The 22,136-nt window shown below is 64.2% G+C and overlaps 2 protein-coding genes across 3 annotated transcripts; one reads left to right on the top strand and one right to left on the bottom strand.

The window, feature by feature from the left end:
* Nucleotides 1–3,426: 3,426 nt before the first annotated feature.
* On the bottom strand, nt 3,427–15,862 carry WDR62 (WD repeat domain 62; the record flags this gene model as incomplete). The annotated part of the gene is made up of 28 exons (XM_082785356.1): nt 3,427–3,696; nt 3,950–4,180; nt 4,386–4,470; nt 4,542–4,668; nt 4,758–4,997; nt 5,072–5,187; nt 5,656–6,080; nt 6,251–6,303; nt 6,524–6,645; nt 6,759–6,878; nt 7,130–7,193; nt 7,453–7,564; nt 7,725–7,800; nt 7,913–8,034; nt 8,229–8,296; nt 8,652–8,777; nt 8,882–8,973; nt 9,132–9,307; nt 9,560–9,697; nt 9,776–9,950; nt 10,399–10,559; nt 10,665–10,847; nt 11,268–11,402; nt 11,551–11,721; nt 12,728–12,785; nt 14,500–14,562; nt 14,675–14,766; nt 15,779–15,862. The coding sequence occupies 28 exons, from the start codon at nt 15,860–15,862 to the stop codon at nt 3,451–3,453; spliced, it is 3,861 nt and encodes a 1,286-aa protein (XP_082641482.1). The 3' UTR covers nt 3,427–3,450.
* Nucleotides 15,863–16,393: 531 nt separating this feature from the next.
* On the top strand, nt 16,394–21,579 carry THAP8 (THAP domain containing 8). 2 transcript variants are annotated; one of them, XM_082785358.1, is made up of 4 exons: nt 16,394–16,495; nt 17,496–17,688; nt 18,319–18,744; nt 20,378–21,579. In XM_082785358.1, exons 1-4 carry the CDS (start codon nt 16,413–16,415, stop codon nt 20,531–20,533), a joined length of 858 nt encoding a protein of 285 aa, XP_082641484.1. In that variant the 5' UTR covers nt 16,394–16,412; the 3' UTR covers nt 20,534–21,579. The 2 variants fall into 2 exon arrangements, with proteins under 2 accessions (XP_082641484.1, XP_082641485.1); XM_082785359.1 differs by having other exon boundaries at nt 16,423–16,499.
* The last annotated feature ends 557 nt before the right edge of the window (nt 21,580–22,136 follow it).

A 22,136-nucleotide genomic window follows, 5' to 3' on the forward strand; every position in this document is an offset into this window, starting at 1 on the left:
GGATTCCTTTGTCCCTCCTGCTCCTCCTGGCCTGGGGAAGAGTCGAGTGGGGCTGGCATGGTCTGCAGGGGATGCCTGGGGATCTCTGCAAGGAGTGGGTTTTCATCTCTGCTCTTCTTTCTTTTGCAGCCCTCCAGCCTTCAGACAGCGACCCGGAACCCATGGTCCGTTCCCTGGCCTTTCAAACCACCCTGATCCTGACGTCAAGGCATAACGCAACGTCAGGACGGAGATTTCCACTGCTGTGGTGCTGCTAGCCCCGCAGCAGTCCTCAAAAGAGCAATATATATTTTAATAGAACTAGGTTGTTGTCTCATTATTCCAGCAGCTCCTTCAAAGTGACTCAGTGCCATGACACTGAGCTAACTTGGAGGCCACCAAGGACATCTTTTCCCTGGGCCCAGTGACTGCATGGCGCCTACTCAACCAATGAAAGAGTCACAGAACCCTTGCGCTTGGAAAAGGGCCTTCAGCTCAAGGCCAAGCGTCAGCTAACACTACCAGGCCCACCACAAAACCACGGCCCTTAGTGCCAAGTCCACGCATTTCTTTAATAGCTCCAGGCCTGGGGACTCCAGCAGTGTCCTGGGCAGCTGGTTCCACCCTTTCCATGAAGAAATTCTTCCTGACATCCCATCCTGTGAGTCCACCTGTGGTAGGTGCGCCCAGGTAGAAGAACTGCTCAGCCTCCTGGCAGAGCTTCGGGAGGAGGTGGGCAGGCTGAGGAGCACCAGGGAGTCGGAGAAGGTTGAACTGTACTCTGCCAGCCTTGGGACAGATGCGTCAGGCAGACACAGCAGAGGAAATGGAGGATCCCCTACCCTCTGTCCGTCAGGCAGAAGGAGTGGATCTCAGTGACGAAGGGATGGAAGTTGAGATCTGCTCGGGGCAGCAGGCGAACCCCTCCTTGCCTACCTCACCTTCCTTTCAGGTGCCCTGAAACAACAGACTCTGGAACTAATGGACACACAAACAATGATGTGCATGAAGGTCCATCCAGGTTGGAGGGGTGTTCAAGGGCAAGTCAGCCTTCCCCAGTATCACGACCACCTCCATCAAGAAAAAGAGAAGGGTTACTGTCATAAGCGACTCCCTTCTGAGCAGAACAGAGGGCCGCATATGCTGACCTGACCTAACCCATGGAGAAGTCTGCTGCCTCCCAGGAGATCAGGGTAAAAGATCACAGAATCACAGAATTTCTAGGTTGGAAGAGACCTCAAGATCATCGAGTCCAACCTCTGACCTAACGCTAACAGTCCCCACTAAACCATATCCCTAAGCTCTACATCTAAACGTCTTTTGAAGACTTCCAGGGATGGTGACTCCACCACTTCCCTGGGCAGCCTGTTCCAGTGCCTCACAACCCTTTCGGTAAAGAAGTTCTTCCTAACATCCAACCTAAAACTCCTCTGACACAACATTAGCCCATTCCCCTTCGTCCTGGCACCAGGCACGTGGGAGAACAGGCCAACCCCCACCTCGCTACAGCCTCCCTTGAGGTACCTATAGAGAGCGATAAGGTCGCCCCTGAGCCTCCTTTTCTCCGCTGGAAGCGAGGTCGTGTGACACGGCAGGGCTACAGAGGTGCTGTTTGCCTCTGTTGGGAGAAAATTCCACCACACACCAGCCACAGGACTCATCCCACCAGGTTTCGCTTATGCCGATGATGTCGTAGCTGTGGGACAGGGCCAAGACTTCTAGCTCATCCATTTGATTCCTCATAGTGCCTGCGTTTGTGTAGAAGCACTTCAAATGCGCCTCCCTACAGGCAGCGCCTTGTGGAGCTGACCGCAGGACCTCACTAGCACACCGTCCCTCTGATTCTAGCGCACCATCCCTCAGCTCATCAGCGGCGTGCCTGGTTTTAACCCCTTCCTCCTTCGACTCTAGTTTAAAGCCCTATCTATCAGCCCTGCCACCTCCTGAGCAAAAATCCTTACCCCTCTCTGAGAGAGTGTGGTGGTTTTACTTGGGTGGGCAGCCAAGCTTCACCACGACCGCTCTCTCACTCCCCCTCCTCAAAGAGGAACAGGGAAAAAATACGATGAAAAGGGCTCAAGGGTTGAGATAAGGACGAGGAGATCGCACAGTAATTATCGTGACGGACAAAACAGACTCAGCATAGGGAGATAGTAAGATTTATTGCTTATTACTAACAAGCTAGAGAAGTGAGAAACAAAGGAGAGAAGCCAAAAGCACCTTCTCCCCCATCTACCCTCCTCCACCTTCTCCCCCCCGAGCAGCGCAGGGGAACGGGGAATGGGGGTTATGGTCAGTCTACAGCACTTCTTCTCTGCCGCTCCTTCTCGGTCACTCTCGTCCCCTGTGCTGTGGGATCCCTCCCACGGGATGCAGTCCTTGCTGAACTGATCCGACGTGGGCTTCCCACAGGCAGCAGCTCTTCCAGAACTGCTCCAGATATGGGTCCATAGCACGGGGTCCATCCCTCAGGAGCAAACTGCTCCAACCTGGGTCCCCCACGGGCAGCAGCTCCTGCCAGGTCACCTGCTCCTGCGTGGGCTCCTCTCCATGGGCTACAGGTGTGGTCCGGAATCTGCTCCGGCAGGGGTCTTCCACGGGCCGCAGCCTCCATCGGTGCAGGTCCACCTGCTCCACCGTGGTCTCCTCCACGGGCTGCAGCGTGGAACCCTGCTCCACCGTGGTGCTCCATGAGGCTGCAGGGGGACATCCTGCTTCACCATGGTCCTCACCACAGGCCGCAGGGGACTTCTGCTCCGGCGCCTGCAGCACCTCTCCCCCTCCTTCTACACTGACCTTGGCACCTGCAAGGCTGTTCCTCACTCCCTTCACTCTCCCGGCTGCTGTGTGGCGCAGCGTTTTTTTCCCTGTCTTAAATATGCTCTCACAGAGGCGCAAAACAACATCGCTTATTGGCTCAGCTCTGGAAAACAATGGGGCCCTTCCCAAACATGGGGCAGCTTCTAGATCTTTCTCACAGAAACCACCCCTATGGCCCCCTGCTACCAAAACCTTGCCGCGTAAACCCACTACACCCCCCCCCAACCCCTCCCCCCCTTGCATCGCCAACCCCTGCAGGGCCCCAAATTGCTCCCCCCAAACCCCAAATCACCCCCCAGGTACCCCAGATTGCCCCCCACGTACCCCAAATTGCCTTCAGGGAGCTTCACCTCACTGCTTGGGGCAGGCAAACGGCGCCAGCAGAGCCCCCAGCCCCACCTGGAGCCCCCCCATGTCAAAGCCTCCCTGGCTCAGCGATGCCATTTAGGGTCAAAACCTCCAGTTTTGGAACAAAAACATTTATTGGTGAAGAACCGTGAAAACCAACTCACGCCCCCGTTCCTGCTGCCAGGTGGCTAAAACCCCCAAACCCCAAACTTTGGAGCTAAAACCTCCAAAAAATTCATCCCGAAGGAGCTTAAAAGAGAACAAAGTGCCTAAAAAAAACGAAGGGAAACCACAGGGGGGGGGTCAGGCCGTGCCGCCCCCCCCGGGGCTGCCGCCCTGCAGCCGCTCCCGGACCATCTCCAGCAGGGACTCGGAGTAGGCGCGGAGGAGGGCGAGGGTCTGGGGGTCGTGGGGGGGGATTTGGGGGTTGGCGTCGGTGCCGGGGTCGCAGGCGATGCCTCGGGAGCGCAGCTCCGCCGCCGCCCAGCCGCAGGCGCTGCTCAGGGAGGCTCGCGCCTGCCCCGCGTCCTCCTCCGGGCCCTGCGTCACCTGCGGGACACGGCCCCCCCCTCGTCACCCCCTTGTCAGGGGTTACACGGCTCCGCCGACCCCAAAAGAGGTCATTTTTGGGGGCTGGAGCTGCAGAAATGGTGAAAGGAGCGGGGAACGCGAGCGGTGGGGGCTCCACGGAGGGAGGAACGAGCCCCTGCGCCCCCACAACCCCTCCCGGATGCTGCTCCCCTATAGGATTGAGGCCGGCGTGGGATTTGGGGAGATTTTGGGAGGTTTTGGTGGCACCGACCTGGTCGTAGAGCGCCAGCAGCTCCTGGAAGTGGGCGCGCAGCAGCTGCAGGGCGGCGCTGAAGGCGTCCGGGGGCGGCGGGGCTCCTGTAGGGGCAGAGGGGGGGGGACAAGGGCCCCCCCTTCCCGGCCCCCGGCTGCAGGCGAAGCCCCAAATCTGTCCCTGCTGCTCATCCTCGGCGCTGGAGGCGGCGTTTGGGCCCGGTTCTGGAAGGTTCTCAGCCGGAGGGGTCTGGAAAGGGGGGGGGTTATGGGGTGCTGCCCCACAAAACGAGGCTGCGGGGTTTGGCAGCCCCGTCCTGCCCCAAATTCGGGGCTGAGCAAAGCACCGGGGGGGGGCAGCAGCTGGAAAACACCCCCAGGGGAACTTCTTTTTCCATTTTTTTTCCCTTTTTTTCCCGTTTTTTCCCCCAACCCCCTTCCAGCCACCCACTTGCCTCCGGTTCCTGCAGCTCCGCGGCCGCTTCCAGCTCGGGGCTGTGCTGGGGGGGCTGCACCCTCGGGGGGCAGGCGGCCGCCAGCCTGTGGGGGGGGACAAAAGGGGTCAGGACGGGGAAAGGGGACGGGGAAACGCTCCCCAGGGCAGCACCCACCTGCCCGCTCTGCGGCAGCGCGAGAGGAATCGGGTGGAAATGCTCAGGCGCGGGTTCAAGAGCAGGGATTTCTCCTCCTCCCTGGGCTCGGGGGGCTTCAGATCCTTCAAGGAGCCGTCGAACCTCTCTGTGCAGCGAGGCCGGGGGGTGTCAGCATCAAGCAGGACCTGGGGAACCGGTGCAGACCCCCCCCCCAGTGTCCCCCCACCCCGTTACCTGTGCAGGGGGCGTCCGCCAGCGTCTCGAAGTGCTGCTTGAGGAATTTCTCCTGCTCGGGGGAGCTGCTCGGCGCCGGGCCCTCCTCTGCCTGCCCCAGCTCCGTGTCCCCGTCCTCGGAGACCCCGGAGTCGTCGTCTGCCACTGAGGAGCGGGGCAAAAGCCCCCCCGAGGGATGAGGGACGTTAACAGGAGCCCTCCAAAAGCCCCAGCGCGGCGCTCGGGTGCACCCCGACAGCCCTGGGGGAAATCCCCGAGTTCCTAAAGCTGCTGCCGAGCATTTTTTAGGGTCGTGCCTCTCGGCCAAGCCTCACCTCCTGGCTCGTGGCACAGCCCCGGTGTTGGGCCGGGCACGGGGGGGGCTGAGGCTTCCTCCTGGGGCAGCTCCTGCAGGAACGGGGGCTGCAGCGGCAGCGCCTTCAGGCCAGACCTGGGGGGGAAGGTGAGCAGGTCACAAAAACCACCAAAAACCCGCGTCCAGGAGCAGGCAGAGGGGCTGAGGGACCAGGGGGGTGCCCACAGGATCGAGGGAACCCCAACCCTGGCGAGATGGGGCTCGGGGCAGTGACACGAGGCTGAGTCCAGCCCAGCAGAAGGTCGGTGCTTCAATGGGGTGGCTCAAAACCGACCCTAAAAAAAAGCAGCCAGCAGCTGTGGGTCCTGAGGCAGCCCAAAGGGAAACGTTAAACGAAATCAGCGCCTGCTGGTGACATTTTGAGGTGGTTTTGGGGTGGCAGAACCACGACCCAGGCTGGACCAGGTGGCAGAAAGCGGCACCGAGGCCGCTCCCACCCAACGCAACCCAGCAGGAGCCGTTTTTGGTGCTGCCCAGAGGAAGAAATCCCCCCCCCAGCACGGAGGGGAGCCCCTTCCCGTGTCCCCTTGGGGCAGAAGGAACCTGCTGGCCTCCGGCGTGCCGTGCTGGGAGCAGGGCTCGTCCAGGCTGGGCTCGGTCGTGTCGGGCAAGTCCAGCTCCCGCTGGGTTTCATCCTCCAGGAACAGCTCCGAGCCTTTGGAGCTCTCCACGAGGCTGCTGGGGGAGGCGGCCGCCTGCCAGAGGGGGAGACGAGGCGAGGGGCTGAGCCCTGCGGGGGGCTCGGGACCCTCCCCGACCTCCAGCAGCAGCTGCTCCAGGTTCCTGGGCTCCAGCTCGGCGGCGCCTTCGAGGTCGCTGCTGCTCTTGATGGGGGTGAAGCAGCTCGGCTCTGCCTCGGGCAGGGTCTTGATGGGGCCGTGCTCGGCGCACGCTGCCCACCTCCCCTGCGGCCGGTAACCGCCCCGGGGGCTGGGGGCTGCGCCGTCGGAGCCGTCCGCCTCCCCCAGCTGCGAGGGGAAGGGGGGGGACACACAGTTTGCCTCCGTGCTGGGTGCGAGGGTGTCTCGCCCCTTAGAACACGAGGGGTTGAATTAGGGGCAAAGGGGGGCTTCGTGCGGCTGCAGTGGCTGAATTCAATCGGATTCAATCCTCCCGTGCGTGCCCCTGCCTGACTTACCAGCCTCTTGGCCCACATGGGCAGCTTGCCGTTGGTCAGGATGCACACGGGGGCTGGGGGAGGAGAGAGGGGTTTGTTTGCGGCAGAAATTGGGGTGGGAAAGGGGAAAGCAGCTCCCAGGCAGGCTCTGGAAGCGTCTGGGCTGCCTTTCTGCCCGCCCAGCCGGGTCCCTTCGCCCTCCCCAGGCAGGGGCAGAGCCTTGCAGAGCTGCACAGCGAGAAAAAGAGGGGCCAGCCACGCAGGGTGGGGGACAGAGAGAATCTTTGGACTCACGCGGCTCCAGGTCCTCCTTGGACGGGGTCTGCGTGGTCGCGGCCTCGTCCTGCTCCACGCCAGGCTCCTCGTCGCAGGGTCCCCCTCCACCACCGGGGACGGCCACGTCCGTGTCCCGCCTGCTGGAGAGGGGCCGTGGAGCCGGTCCCGAGGGTGTCGGGGGGTGGGAGGTGGGAGTGAGGGGCCGGAGGCACCCCCAGGGGCGGACCACGCACGTTTTTCCCCCATCCTGTACCTGACGGGCACGGGGAACGCGGGCTCCTTCCCCCTCGGGGGCTGCAGCTGGTTGAGCTCCAGCAGGTGCTGCCTCATGCTGCTGGTGAGCTCGGGGCCCAGGCGCCAAATGAACACGCAGCTGGGGCAGAAAGGTGGCGTTGGGGGGCAGGTTTCCCCCAGATTTGGGGCACGAGGGCTTTACTTTAACACCCTGAATTCCATTAACTCCCCCAGCATGGGTGAATTAATTCACCTGCCGTGTGCACCCCCCCCACAGCTCTCTAAAGCTGGTTCTTGCGAGGCACGGGGCGTGATTAACCACAGAAATCCCCCCCGTAGCCCCCCGAGCACGGCTGCAGGAGGACGGGGGCTTTTCGGGCGCTCGGGTACCTGTCTCCTGAGACGGTGATGAGATGCTTGCAGTCGTAGGTGAATCGCATCCCCGTGACGATATCTGGGACAGAGAACCAAAGGCTGCTGCGAGGCCAAACTAGCCCCGCTCCGCTCATTAAGCCTCCTTAATTAGTCCCCCAAGCCCCTGCCATCTCCCACCGTGCCCTTTCGCTACGTCTGCCAACACGCTCTGTGTTTTGCCACCCCGTTGGTGTGAGCGGGCACCCGAAGCGAGCAGGATTCCCAAAGATTTTCCCCAAATTCTTCGAATCAAACGCAAACTCCCCGATTTTCAGACACGCCAGCGCCAGGAAACCAACCTGAGTGCCCGAACATCTTGGCCACGCACTCCCCCGAGTGGAAGTCCATGATGGAGATGCTCTTATCGGAGCAGCTCGTGGCCAGGAAGGTGCCTGAGGGATCCAGCTGCACCTGGGGAAAAGAGCAAGGGGATCGCAGAACCCCTCGGCGTGCCCCGAGCCCTTTGGGACCGCGGGCTGCTGGAGCTCTCCGCAGCTCTCCTGGGGTGCAGCGAGGGAATTTCTGTCTCCAATGGGTGGGAGCACCCCGGGGGGAGCGTCCCGGGCCTTGCCTTCAGCAGGGAGCCCTCGTCGGCCTGCGAGCCCTTGTAGCAGCACCTCTGCTTCCCGCTGGCCGTGCCGTACACCCTGCGAGCCGGGCAGGACACGGGTTAGGGCAGCAGCCAGCGGGTAAAAGGCGACCCCGAGGCGGGTGGGCGAGGGGAAGGGGCTGGGGCCGCCAGCTTCAGGGGGCCCTCACCTGACGTTTCGGTCCTGGCAGGCGACGGCGACGTATTTCTGCGTGATGTCGATGTCCATGTCGTACAGGGTGGTTTTCTCGGCGACGTGGTGCGTCCTGACGAAGCTGAAGCCCTCGGGGCGCTGCGGGGAGACGGGGGACAGAGGAGGGGGGCGCCGCCTCCTCGCCCCCCCCCGCTTACAGCCGAAACCGCTGGGTTTTGGCAGCTCCCGTCCCACGCACGGCAGCGGAGGAAGGGCTCGAGCAGGGGGGGATGCTTTGGTGCTGGTTTGGAGGGCGAGGAGGGATCCCCCCCCCGAGGCACCCCACGCCCTACCTGGTGAGCAGTGCGGAAATAAATGCTTTTATCAGCCCCGCAGCTGATCAGCTGAACCTCCCCGCTGCCTGCACCAGGAGAACACGGGGCTGAGAGATGGGGCTGGCGGCAGGGGATGTGCAGAGCCCACCGCGGCATCCCCATTTCGGGGAAGAACGGATCAAAACCAACTTTCTTAGGAACCCGATGCAATTCCAGGATGGGAACCCCAGCTAGGGCTCCCCTCTGGGAGACGGGGCCCACGCTCGCCGCTCGCTCTCTGGAGCTGCTCTTTGCCTACAGAGAGCACCGCACGACCCCTCTGACATTGAGAGTGGAAAACGGGCACAAAAACTGCAGGGAGAGGAGCTCTGACTGTGAGGAAGGTGGAAAACACCGAGAATGGAAGCACCATGGGCACGGAGGAGCAGCTCAGCTGCCTACCTGCAAATTTGACCGCCGTTACGGCAGAGGAGTGGTCGTCCAGGGTTTGCTCCAGCTTGTAGCCTCTGTTGACGTTCAGGACGTGGATCAGCCTGTCTCTGCTGGCCGAAGCCAGCAGCGCTACTCCTGCAGGGGACAGAGCACAGAGCTGGGTGCTGGAAAAGCAGAGCCCCAGGGCCAGCGCTCCCCTCGAGCGGGAGCGGAGCCACGCGGGCAGGGCGAAGCCTCACCCGTCTCCGGCTTGGAGTAGTCCAGGCAGAGAACTTCCGAATCGTGAGCTTCCACTTTGGCCACCTCCCGCATGAAGCGCAGCTCGTGGATCCTGCGGGGGAAGCGCACCCTCAGCTCGGCCCCGAAATCCAGGGGAACGCCACCGGAACGCCTGCTGCTCCCCGAGCGCGCGGCCCGGAGCCTCAGAGGGGAGAAAAAAAAAAAAAAAAAATCGAAAGGAGGTGAAGTTCTACATCAAAAGACGCTTGCCTGAGGTTCCCCGCTCGGTCCCCCGACGCCAGATGCTCCCCGTCGGGGCTGACCTGCATCACCCGCACGCCGGACTTGCCGTCGGGGTGGCCCGCGCCCTCGCCCCTGTCGATCAGGCTGGAGGAGTCCTGGAGGTGCTGCGTGGCGTTGTCCACGTAGATGATGTTCAGCAGGGTCTGGGGGAGGAAGGAGGGGAGGCGGTGAGGCCGGGGTGCCCGGGGCAAGGGGCGCAGAGCTCTTTGGGAGGAGAGGAGCCCACCCGCGGCTCCTCAGTGCTGCCGACATCCCCAACCCTGCCGGGCTCTCAAAGGACCTCGTCCTCTCCTGGGAGCGGGGGCAAAACCGAAGGGGAAGCGCGAGGGCCACCTCCAGCAGCCTCAGGCGTGGTTTTTGGGGCTGGGAAGGGGGCGAGGGCAGCCCCGTCTCACCGTGCTGTAGGGGTTGCCCTGGCAGGGGTGCTCGGGGCCGCTTCCCAGGGTCCAGACGCGGATGGTGTTGTCCGAGGAGCAGGTCAGGAAGGAGCCGGGGGGCAGGCAGGACGGCTGCTCCTTGAATTCGGGGTACGCCTGCGCCACGGCCACGCGTCAGGAGGGAAGGAGCCACGAGGAGCCGTGCCGACCGCGCTCAGCCCCTCGGGGCCTCACCTCGACGCTCCAGACGAAGGAGCTGTGGAAGAGCTCGGACCAAACCTTCCTCACCGCCCGCAGGTCCCCCACGTCCCAGACGTAGACGCTGTGGTCCCTGTAGACGCAGGAGAGCCAGCGCCGGGCGGCGTCGTAGGCCAGCGCCACGGTGTCGGGATAGAGCGCGTCGGGACGCCTGCGGGAGGGCTCGGGTCACGGTGGTCCCGTGGCACCCCGAGGGTACAGCTCAGGAGGCGTTTTTGGGGCTGCCCCTGCAGCCGCTCGAGCCCTTTCGATGCTCAGCCAGAGGTGGATTCGTTTCCAGCCCGGATGGCAGCGATATCCTGAGGATACCCAGCTCCAAGCGGGGAAACGAAGCTCTCAGCCCTGCCCCACACACGCCTTACACCACAGCTAACACCCCCCTGCCCTCCCCATCCTTCCGGGAAGCATTAATTACGCGGGAGTAACGAGGCAGAGCCATGAGGGTGCTGCTTTCAGACCCATCTGAGCTCAGATCTCCTTTGGAACGAGCTCCCAGCCCGACAAGAAGGGCGGTCAGCTCCAAATATTGTCAGATGAAGCCGTTTGGGGGTTTGGGGGGGGGGTTCAGAGGCTCGGGGGGGCTCCCAGGTTTGCCCTACCTGGGCTGGGGGGCTTGGGTGACATCCACGCCCAGGGGGTGAGGTTTGGGGAGGTCGCTGAGGTAGCGCAGATCGTGAGCCTGGAAGATCCTCACGGTCCCGTTGTCGCAGCCGCAGAACACCAGCTCCTCGCTGACGCAGACGCAGGTGGCGAGCGACACCTTTGGGCGAGAGGCGCGCAGGGAAGGGGGGGGGCCTCGCCGGCAAGTCCCACCGCCGTTTTTTTTGGGGGTTGTTCTTTTGTATTTTGAAGCCCAGCCCCTCACCTGGAGGCCGATCCACTTCTCCAGCACCCGCCTGTGGTTGAAGAGGCACAGCAGCCCCGAGTGGGAGACGCAGAAGGTGCTGCCCAGCATCCGGCCCCGGCCGCAGGCCACGCCGCAGAAGACGTTGTCGTGGAGCTCCCCCAGCAGCCCCGAGCGCCCCAGCAGCGGCACCGTCTCCTTGACCTGCAGGCAGAGCAGCAGTTCCTAACGAATGAGGCCTAACGAGCGAGCCTCGTTCGTTAATTAACCCAGACGTGGCTCCCAGCCCCCCCCCTCTGGCCCTCCCAGCCTCCTGGGGGCTGCAGACCCCTCGGTTTTGCAGGGAGAGGGGGGCAAAGAGGTGGCAGCAGGGGGCAAACGCCGCCTGTGGCAGCGCTCCTGGGGGGTCCTGGTGCTCGAAACGAGGAGTTGGAGCAGCAGGGAGCTCGCTGGAGCAGCCCCCCCACGGCTCCTCGGCTCCAGTCTCACCAAAATCTGCCCTCTTTTGTTTCAGAAAGCCGAAATCGCGCCCCGTCCCCACGCTCCCCGCTAAGGAAGGGGTTATTGAAGCCGTCTCCGGACCCGTTTCAGCCCGGGAGGGCGTCAGCAAAGCCCCCCCCTCACCTTCAGCCCCCTGGCGGAGTCCAGGAACCAGAACTTGACGTGGCGCTGCCCCACGGTGACGAAGAAACCCTCCTCGGAGAAAGCCACGGCCGTCACCCTGCAGGACACCTTGTTGGACGCCACCAGGACCCCCTCCTGCTCGGGAAAAAACCACAGGGCTGTCAGCAGGACCCCCGAAAACTCCCCCCAAAAAAAAAAAAAAAAAAGAGCGAGCAGCCGGGGGGGGGAAAAAGCCGCCTCGCCCCTCGGTTTGGGGGAATTTGGGGGGGAATCCCGAGGGCACCTTCCAGTCCCAGACGTTGACCACCCTGTCGTGCCGGTGGCCCACCGACACCAGGTACTGGGCGCCGGGCGAGAAGGCGACGCAGGCGACGCCGTGTTTGTGGCCGTGCAGCTCCGAGACCTGCTCCCGCTCCTCCACGTCCCAGACGCGGACGGCGGGGCAGTGCCCGTTCTGTGGGGTAAAGGGGAAGCCCCAAAAAAGGGTCAAATCCTCTCCCCAGCTCCCCCCCGCGGTGCAAACGGGGGGAAAAAGTGCCTGGTTGCGGCCCCCCCCGTCGTGCCATCCCGACCCTCGTGGCTGTAGGCTGAAGAATTTGGGCAGGGGGGGGCTGAGTGTTGTAGGGTGAGGTTGTGAGGGCAATAGGGTGACCTATTGCACGAGGACACGTGCCTGAATTCTATAGGGTCACCACAGAGCTATGACAGCCCCCTCGCTTCCCTTGGTGCTCCCCTTGTGTTATTTATGAGTAGAGTCAGCTAACAAGCCATCTGCGCCCCGAAAGGGCCCCAAAGTGGCCCCAAAAGGGACCCGACGCGGCCCCAAAAGGGACCCGACGCGGCCCCAAAAGGGACCCAAAAGGGCCCCAAGGCGGCCCCAAAAGGGACCCAAAAGGGACCCGACACGGCCCCAAAAGGGACCCAAAAGGGACCCAAAGCAGCCACAAAGCGGCCACAAAGCGGCCCCAAAAGGGACCCAACGCGGCCCCAAAAAGGGCCCCAAAAGGGACCCCAAACGGCCCCAAAAAGGACCCAAAAGGGACCCAACGCGGCCCCAAAAGGGACCTAAAAGGGACCCAACGTGGCCCCAAAAGGGACCCAACGTGGCCCCAAAAGGGACCCAACGTGGCCCCAACGCCGTCCCAAAAGGCCCCCAACGCAGCCCCAAAAGGGACCCAAAGCGGCCCCAAAAGGGACCCAAAGCGGCCCCAAAGGGGACCCAAAGCGGCCCCAAAAGGGACCCAACGCGGCCCCAAAAGGGACCCAAAAGGGCCCCAACGCGGCCCCAAAGCGGCCCCGGGTTGGAAATTGCAAAAGTTTCAAAAGGAAAATGGAAATGGGGTGGAAAAGGTAAAAAAAGGAGAGGTGGGAGGAAGAAGCCCGGCCGCTCCACCCCGCCGCCGAGGATTTGTGGGGTCTGGGGAAGGGAAAAGGGGGTGAGGGTGACGCGGGGCCCTCACCTCGCCGGTGACGATGAGCTTCCCGTCGGGGGAGAACGCCAACGCGCTGACGGTTTTCCTGGAAAACGGTGGGATTTGGGTACTTTGGGGTGGGGGCGTCGAGGGAGAGCTTTGGGGGGACGTTAGGGGAAAGTTTTGGGGTGATGTTAAGGGAAAGGGGAACTTTGGGGGGACACTAAGGGAAAGGGGAGCTTTGGGGGATGTCGAGGGAGAGTTTTGGGGGCATGTCGAGGGAAAAGGGAGCTTTGGGGTGATGTTAAGGGAAAGGGGAGCTTCAGGGGAAAGTTTTGGGGTGATATTAAGGGAAAGGGGAACTTTGGGGGGACACTAAGGGAAAGGGGAGCTTTGGGGGATGTTGAGGGAGAGTTTTGGGGGCACGTTGAGGGAAAAGGGAGCTTCAAGGGGATATTAGGGGGAAGGGGGGCTTCAGGGGGACGTTAGGGGGAAGTTTTGGGGTGATATTAAGAGAAAGGGGAACTTTGGGGGGACGTCAAGGGAGAGTTTTGGGGTCACGTCGAGGAAAGTTTTGGGGTGATATTAAGGGAAAGGGGAACTTTGGGGGGACACTAAGGGAAAGGGGAGCTTTGGGGGATGTCGAGGGAGAGTTTTGGGGTCATGTCGAGGGAAAAGGGAGCTTCGGGGTGACGTTAAGGGAAAGGGGAGCTTCAGGGGAAAGTTTTGGGGTGATATTAAGGGAAAGGGGAGCTTTGGGGGGGACGTTAGGGGAAAGTTTTGGGGTGATATTAAGGGAAAGGGGAACTTTGGGGGGACACTAAGGGAAAGGGGAGCTTTGGGGGATGTCGAGGGGGAGTTTTGGGGGCACGTTGAGGGGAAAAGGGAGCTTCAAGGGGATATTAGGGGGAAGGGGGGCTTCAGGGTGACGTTAGGGGGAAGTTTTGGGGTGATGTTAAGAGAAAGGGGAACTTTGGGGGGACGTCAAGGGAGAGTTTTGGGGTCACGTCGAGGAAAGTTTTGGGGTGATATTAAGGGAAAGGGGAACTTTGGGGGGACACTAAGGGAAAGGGGAGCTTTGGGGGATGTTGAGGAAGAGTTTTGGGGTCATGTCGAGGGAAAAGGGAGCTTTGGGGTGATGTTAAGGGAAAGGGGAGCTTCAGGGGAAAGTTTTGGGGTGATATTAAGGGAAAGGGGAGCTTTGGGGGGACGTTAGGGGAAAGTTTTGGGGTGATGTAAAGGGAAAGGGGAGCTTTGGGGGGACACTAAGGGAAAGGGGAGCTTTGGGGGATGTCGAGGGGGAGTTTTGGGGGCATGTCGAGGGAAAAGGGAGCTTCGGGGTGACGTTAAGGGAAAGGGGAGCTTCAGGGGGCTGTCAGGGGAAAGTTTTGGGGTGATATTAAGGGAAAGGGGAACTTTGGGGGGACATTAAGGGAAAGGGGAGCTTTAGGGGGACGTCCAGGGAGAGCTTTGGGGTGATATTAAGGAAAAGGGGAGCTTTGGGGGATGTCAAGGGAGAGTTTTGGGGGCATGTTAAGGGAAAAGGGAGCTTTGGGGGGGACGTTAGGGGAAAGTTTTGGGGTGATATTAAGGGAAAGGGGAACTTTGGGGGGACACTAAGGGGAAGGGGAGCTTTGGGAGGACACTAGGGGAAAGTTTTGGGGTGATATTAAGGGAAAGGGGAACTTTGGGGTAGCTTTGGGGGGACATCGAGTGATAGGGGAGCTTTGGGGGGCCGTCGAGGGACAGCTTTGGGGTGACGTTACGGGAACGGGGCGTTTTGGGGTGCGCATTTTGACCCCAAAGGCCCCACGCGGTACCTGGAGGCGTTGAGGAGGTGCCTCTGGGTGTCGGTGCGGGGATCCAGCAGCACGACCACGCACCTGAAATAAAGGGGAAGGGGGGGGCTCACAGAGGCACACGGGGACCCCCCCACCCCCGGGAGCCTTCTGTGGGGGATTTTTAGGCTCGGCTAATTACCCTAATTAGGCTCACCCGGCCGGGTAGGCGAGCTGCCCCGAGGTGGGGGCGCAGGCCAGCCCGCTGCCGCTCTGCGCCGTGACCCCCAGCACCTTCTGCAGCCTCACCTGGGGGGGGGGCAGCACCCCGTGGCACCCCCGATAGCCGGGGGGGGGCACCCCAATCCCTGGGGGGGCACCCCCGATCCTGGGGGGGGCACCCCCAATACCCAGGGGGGGTGCCCCAATCCCCAGGGGGGGCACCCCCATCCCCAGGGGGGGCACCCCCAATCCCAGGGGGATGCTCTGTGACCCCCCCCATGGGGATCCCCCAGATCCTGCCCCCCCCCCTTCCTAAATGCTGCCCCCCTCCCATGGAGACCCCCCCCCCACCCCAAAATCTGGTCCCATACCCAAGCTCTACCCCCTCCATGCCCCCCCCCCCGGTTCCTGCCCTCTCCCCAAGCTCTGCCACCCTCCACGGAGCCCCCCCCCCCCCCCCAAAAAATCCTGCCCCCTCCCCAAATCCTCCCCTCCCCCCCCCCAAATATTGCCCCCTCCCCAAGCCCTCCCCCAATTCCTACCCCCCCAACCCCTCCCCCACTCCCCTGAGCCCCCCCCCCCTAAATCCTACCCCCTCCCCCAAGCCCCTACCCCCAATTCTTGCCCCCTCCCCAACCTCTGCGCCCCCCCCCAACCCCTCCCCCAATACCTGGAGACCCCCCCCCACCAATTCCTGCCCCCACTAACCCCTCCCCCACTCCCCAGAGCCCCCACCCCAAATCTTAACCCCCCCCCCAACCCCTCCCCCAATACCCGGAGACCCCCCCCCCAATTCCTGCCCCCTCCCCCAGCCCCCCCCCCAATTCCTGCCCCCCCCAACCCCTCCCCCCCTTGTTGACCCCCCCCAGCCCCCCCCAATTCTTGACCCCCCCCAATTCTTGACCCCCCCCACCCCCTCCCCCAATACCTGGAGCCCCCCCCCCCCAATTCCTATCCCCTCTCCAGCCCCCCCCAGCCCCTCCCCCACCCCCCAGAGCCCCCCCCCCAATTCCTACCCCCTCCCCCAGCCCCCCCCCCAATTCTTAACCCCCCCCCCAACCCCTCCCCCCCTTGTTGCCCCCCCCCAGCCCCCCCTCACCGCCTCGTGCCGCCAGCACCGCCTCAGGAAGAGGTTCCAGGCCCCCTCCTCGCCGCCCTCCCCCCCCCCGGTCGCCGCCGCCATGGCTCCGAGCCCCCCCCCCCCGGTAACGGCTCCGAACCGCGCGCGCAAAGCCGGCCTCGCCACCCCATTGGCCACCGCGCCCGCCGCTCACCGCCCGCCTCCCTCTCCGCGACCAATAGCAGCGCGGCGCCGCCGGGCAGGGCGCCGCCCCTCGGGCTCCTGCCACTCAGCGCCGCGCTCCGCCAATCGCCGCGCGGCTTGCGCGTAGTCCCGCCCCCCTCCCCGCCCTGCAGGCCGCGGGTTCGAATCCCGGCGCCGCCACCGCGACGCCGCGGCCGTTGCCTTCAACCCCTAACCGAGGGCGGTTATGAACGGCGTCAGAAACGGCTCCGGTGCTCTACGGGGGGCTCCGAGCCCCCCACGCCGCCCTCTCTCCCCTTTTACCTCCCTTCCCCCCAGGCTAGGCCTCGTTGCCATGGCCACGGCTCACCGCGCATGCGCCCCGCCGCGGTGGGGGGGGGGGGGAGGCGTTGCCAAGGCGACGGCGGAGGCGGCGGCGCAGCGCGCATGCGCCGTGCGTGGTGACGTCAGACGCCAGACGGCGGCGGCCATGCCCAAGTCGTGCCGGGCCCCGCACTGCTCCAACGCCGCGGGGCAGCCCCGGGGCCCCGGCCGCCGCCTCAGCTTCTACAAGTCGGTACCGGGGGGCTTGGGGGGAGCACCGGGAGAGCGTCTGGGGGGGGTCTGGGGGGCACCGGGGGGTCTGGGGGGCACCGGGGGGTTCTGAGGGGACCGGGTTGTAGGCCCTGGGCCTGCTTCTTGCTCCCTTCCGGGCCTCGGAACCCCCCCCCCGGGGTCCCCGTTGCCCTCAGACACCCCCCAGGACCCCCAAACCTCCCCCCTCTGGGGTCCCCGTCGCCTCCAGATCCTCCACCGGGTCCCCTGTTACCCCCGACAGTCCCCCCCGGGGTCTCTGTCGCCCCCAGCCCCCCCCTCGGGGTCCCCCGTCAGCCCCAGCCCCCCCCCTCGGGGTCCCCAGATTCCCCCCCCAGAGTCCTCGTCTCTCCCTTCAGGCCCCCCTGGGGTCCCCATCACCCCCAGACAGCCCCCCCCGTGTCTCCAGTTACCCCCAGCGCCCCTCTCCCGGGGTCCCGTAACCCCCAACCGCCCCCCCCGGGGTCACCTATCACCCCCAGACCCCCCCCCCCCGGGTCCTCTGTCACTCCTGACAGCTCCCCTCGGGGTCCCTGTCGCCCCCAGACCCCCACACGGAGTCCCCGTAACCCCCAACTGCCCACCCGGGGTCCCCTGTCACCCCCAGACACCCCCCGGGGCCCCCAGATTTCCCCCCCCGGTGTCCCCCGTCACCCCCAGCCCCTCCCCCCGGGGTCCCCATAACCCCCAGGCCCCTCTGCTGGGGTCCCCTATCACCCCCAGACCCCCCCCTGGGGTCTCCCATTGCCCCCAACCCCCCCCCAGGGTCCCGATCACCCCCAACACCCCCCCCCTGATGATCCCCTATCACCCCCAGCCCCCCTACCACCCCCAGGACCCCCTATCATCCCCAAATCCCCCCCCAAACAGTTCCTTATCACCCCCAAATCCCCTCTCACCCCCCTCCCACCTCCCCAAACCCCCCTTTTTAGCCCCGGGGCTGCCCCCCCTGACCTTCTTTTGCCCCCCCCCACCGCAGGTTCCCGCTGCAGGACGCGGCCCGGCTGCGGCAATGGCTGGCGCAGATGCGGCAGGAGCACTGGGTGCCCACCCGGCACCAGCACCTCTGCAGCGACCACTTCGAGCCCTCCTGCTTCGAGTACCGCTGGGGGGTCCGCTACCTGCGGCCCGACGCCATCCCCACCATCTTCCCCGGCCCCGGAACCCCCCCGGTGAGCCCCCCCCCCGCTGCCTTTGGGACTCCTGAAGTCTCCAGAAGCTTCCCCAGATGGGTTTAGGGGGTTACAGAAGCATCCAAGGGGTCCTGGGGGCGGCCGGGGGGGTCCTGGGGGCGGCCCGGGGGGTCCTGGGGGCGGCCCGGGGGGTCCTGGGGGCGGCCCGGGGGGTCCTGGGGGCGGCCCGGGGGGTCCTGGGGGCGGCCCGGGGGGTCCTGGGGTACCCTAGAAGCACCCAGCAGCTTTCTGGAAGGATCTGGAAGCTCCCAAAATCCTTCCCAGAAACATCCCAAAGCCCCCAGGGAAGGGCTGGGCCCCCCAGGGGTGTCCCGGGGGGGTCTGGAAGGTCCCTGGGAGACGCTAGGGGTCTCTGGAAGCCCCCTCAGAAGGGTCTAGGGGGGTCTTTGGGGGAGCGACCCCCTGCAGAGGGGGCTAGCAGGTCCCCAGAGAGACTTAGAAGCCCCCCAGGGACATTTTCAACCCCCCCAGAAGCTGACCCATCACCTCAGGACCCCCCAAAATAGGATTTCTTGGGAGAACCCCCCCCCAGCGAGCCACCCCCACCCCGCTCAGTCTCCGCGGGACCACCCGGCACCTCTCAACCCCATTTTATCCCCCCCCCTACAGAAACGGCCGAGCCCCAGCAAGCCCCCGCGCCCCCCCCAGCCTGAACAGCCCCCCCCGGACAACCCCACAGCGTCCCCCCCACCACCGGGCCCCCCCCCGGCCCCCAAACCCACCCTACAAGAACCCGGCCCCGTTCTTTTCCACCCCACGGCGGAACCAACGCCCTCCTCCGCCCCGGGGGGCTCCGAGGAGCCCCCCCCGGTGCTGACGTACGTGGAGACGGTTCCGGGGGAGACGTTTTTGGCCCCCCCCGACGCCGGGGGGGTCGAGCTGAGCGCCGCCGAGCTGCTGGGGGTGGTGCTGCTGCTGCAGCGCAAGGTGAAGGTGCTGCAGCAGCGACACCGCAGGCACTGCGCCCGCCTGGAGGCCATGGAGGGGCTGATCCAACACCTGCGCCCCCCCGGGACGGCCCCGCTGCTCCAGGAGGTGGGTGAGGGGGACCCTAAAAGGGTGAGGGGGATCCTAAAAGGGTGAGGGGGACTCCAGGGGGTGAGGGGGACCCCAGAAGGGTGAGGGGGACCCCAAAAGGGTGATGCTGTCCTTAAAGGGTGAAGCATCCTAAAAGGGTGAAGGGTTCCCCCAAAGGGTGGTGCTGACCCCAAAAGGGTGAGGGGGACCCCAAAAGGGTGAGGGGGATCCCAAAAGGGTGAGGGGGACTCCAGGGGGTGAGGGGGACCCCAAAAGGGTGAAGGGTTCCCCAAGGGTGACACTGTCCCCAAAGGGTGAAGCGTTCCCCCAGAGGGGTGACACCATTTCTCCCAAAGGGTGATGCTGACCCTAAAAGGGTGAGGGGGACCCTAAAAGGGTGAGGGGGACCCCAAAAGGGTGATGCTGTCCTCAAAAGGGTGAAGCATCCTAAAAGGGTGAAGGGTTCCCCCAAAGGGTGGTGCTGACCCCAAAAGGGCCTGGGGGACCCCAAAAGGGTGACGGGGACCCCAGAAGGGTGAGGGGGGCTCCAGGGGGTGAGGGGGACCCCAAAAGGGTGAAGGGTTCCCCAAGGGTGCCGCCGTCCCCAAAGGGTGAAGCGTTCCCCCAGAGGGGTGACACCATTTCTCCCAAAGGGTGAGGGGGACCCCAAAAGGGTGAGGGGGACCCCAAAAGGGTGAGGGGGACTCCAGGGGGTGAGGGGGACCCCAAAAGGGTGAAGGGTTCCCCAAGGGTGACGCCGTCCCCAAAAAGATGAAGCATCCTAAAAGGGTGAAGGGTTCCCCCAAAGGGTCGTCACCATTTCCCCCAAAGGGTGAGGGTGACCCCAAAAGGGTGAAGCATTCCCCAAAAGGGTGATGCTGACCCCAAAGGGTGAAGCATTCCCCCAAAAGGGTGACACTGTACCCAAAAGGGTGAAGTATCCCCAAAGGGGTGACACCATTTCCCCCAAAGGGTGATGCTGACCCCAAAAGGGTGAAGGGTCGCCAAAGGGTGAGGGTGACCCCAAAAGGGAGATGCCGTCCCTAAAACAGTGAAGGGTCCCTAAAAGGGTGAAGGGTTCCCCCAGAGGGTGACACCATTTTCCCCAAAGGGTGATGCTGACCCCAAAGGGTGAAGGGTTCCCCCAAAGGGTGACACCGTCCCCAGAGGGTGAGAGTGACCCCAAAAGGGTGAAGGGTTCTCCCAAAGGGTGATGCTGATCCCAAAAGGGTGACACTGTCCCCAAAAGGGTGAAGGGTCCCCAAAAAGGTGACACTGGCCCCGAAGGGTGAAGGGTTTCCCCAAAAGGGAGACAACGTCCCCAAAGGGGTGAAGCATCCCAAAAAGGTGAAGGGTCCCCAAAGGGTGACACCATTTCCCCGAAAAGGGTGATGCCGATCCCAAAAGGGTGAAGGGTCCCCAAAAAGGTGACACTGTCCCCAAAAAGTGAAGGGTTTCCCCAAAAGGGTGACAGTGACCCCAAAGGGTGACGTGTTCCCCCAGAGGGTGACGCCCTCCATCCCTCATGGGGTGACAGCGACCCCAAAAGGGTGCCACCACCCCACCACAGCCCAAACCCCGCCGGGGACAGTCAGAGGTGTCACCCCGGTGTCACTGTCACCCCATTGTCCCCCTTTGTCCCCCCCCACAGGCCTGCCTGCCACCGGACCCCCCCGGCGCCGTCACCATCATCTGCGGCGAGGCCGAGGACGCGCTGCTCTACGCCCTGCCCCCCCCGGGGACATCGTTGGGGACATCGTTGGGGACATCGGGGACACCGGGGGACCTCGCCCCGCAGCAGCCGTGACGCGGTGGCACCGTCGCGGGGCGCCACCAACAGCCGGGGACACTGCTGTGCTCGGGGGGCGTCACACGGAGCTGGGGACCCCCCCCCAGAAAGCCAGGGACACCCCCCCAGAAGCTGGGGACACCCCCAAAAGCCAAGGGACACCCCTGGGGACAGGGGACCCCCCCAAAGCCAGGGACCCCCCCCAGAAGCTGGGGATGACACCCCCGAGGCTGGGGACCCCCCCAGAAACTGGGGACACCCCCAAAAAACAAGAGACTCCCGTGACGCCAGGGGACTCCCCCCAGAAATTGGGGACCCCCCCTGAAACCGGGGACACCCCCAAATCCGGGGACCCCCCTGAAGCTGGGGACACCCCCCAGAAGCTGGGGACCCCCCCCCTCAAGGCCAGGGGACCCTCTGAAGCCAGGGACACCCCCCAAAGCCTGGGGACACCCCCAGAAGTCAGGGGACCCCCCCCCGAAGCTGGGGACCCCCCCCTCAAGGCCAGGGGACCCCCAGAAGCTGGGGACCCCCCCAGAAGCTGGGGACACCCCCAAATCCGGGGACACCTCCCCCGAAGCTGCAGACACCCCCCCAAAGCCAAGGGACCCCCCCCAGAAACTGGGGACCCCCCCAAAGCTGGGGACCCCCCCCTCAAGGCCAGGGGACCCCCCCTAAAGCCGGGGAACCCCCAGAAGCTGGGGACACCCCCGAAGCCAGAAGACCCCCCCCCGAAGCTCCCCCCCCAAGGCCAGGGGACCCCCCACAACCAAGGGACCCCCCCCAGAAGCCAGGGACCCCCCCAAGGCCAGGGGACTGTCCCCAACTTCCCGGGGGGGGTCACCCTGTGCTGGGACCCCCCCCCCCACTCGGGGACCCCCCCAATGTCACCCCCTGGCACCGTGAGGTGTCCCCAGTGCCCCCCCCCCACGTGGGTGCAGGATTTGGGGGGGGGGAGGAAATTTGGGGGGGGGCTGCTCTATTTTTGTATTTCGGGTTTATTTTGTGATAATTGGGGGGCGGGGGCGTGGCCCCCCCCCCCATAATAAAGGACGGAAAGCGCCTGGGGGGGTCTGTGTGTGACAGCCGGGGGGGGCTCCCTGCCCCTATAGCCCCCATACAGCCCTTCCGTGGACCCTTTAGCTCCTCCCCGCCCCCTATAGGTTCCTCCCCGCCCCCTATAGATTCTTCCCCGCCCCCTATAGGTCCCTATAGGTTCCTCCCCGCCCCCTGTAGGTTCCTATGGGTTCCTCCCCGCCTCCTATAGGTTCCTTCCTGCCCCTATAGGTTCCTCCCAGCCCCCTATAGGTTTCTATAGGCGCCTCCCAACCCCCTATAGATTCCTATGGGTTCCTCCCAACTCCCTATAGGTTTCTATAGGCTCCTCCCAGCCCCCTATAGGTTCCTATAGACTCCTCCCCACCCCCTATAGGTCCCTATAGGTTCCTCCCCGCCCCTATAGGCTCCTCCCAGCCCCCTATAGGCTCCTCCCAGCCCCTATAGGCTCCTATAGGTTCCTCACAGCCCCCCATAGCTGCCCTCCGCTTCCTACCACCCCCGCCCACCTCCCTATAGAGCCCTCGGGCCCCTATAGATCTGTCCCCCGGCATCTCTAGCCCCT

The sequence above is a fragment of the Aythya marila genome (genome assembly GCF_965140915.1).
Source record: "Aythya marila genome assembly, contig: HAP1_HAP1_SCAFFOLD_495, whole genome shotgun sequence".
In the NCBI taxonomy this organism is placed as follows: domain Eukaryota; kingdom Metazoa; phylum Chordata; class Aves; order Anseriformes; family Anatidae; genus Aythya; species Aythya marila.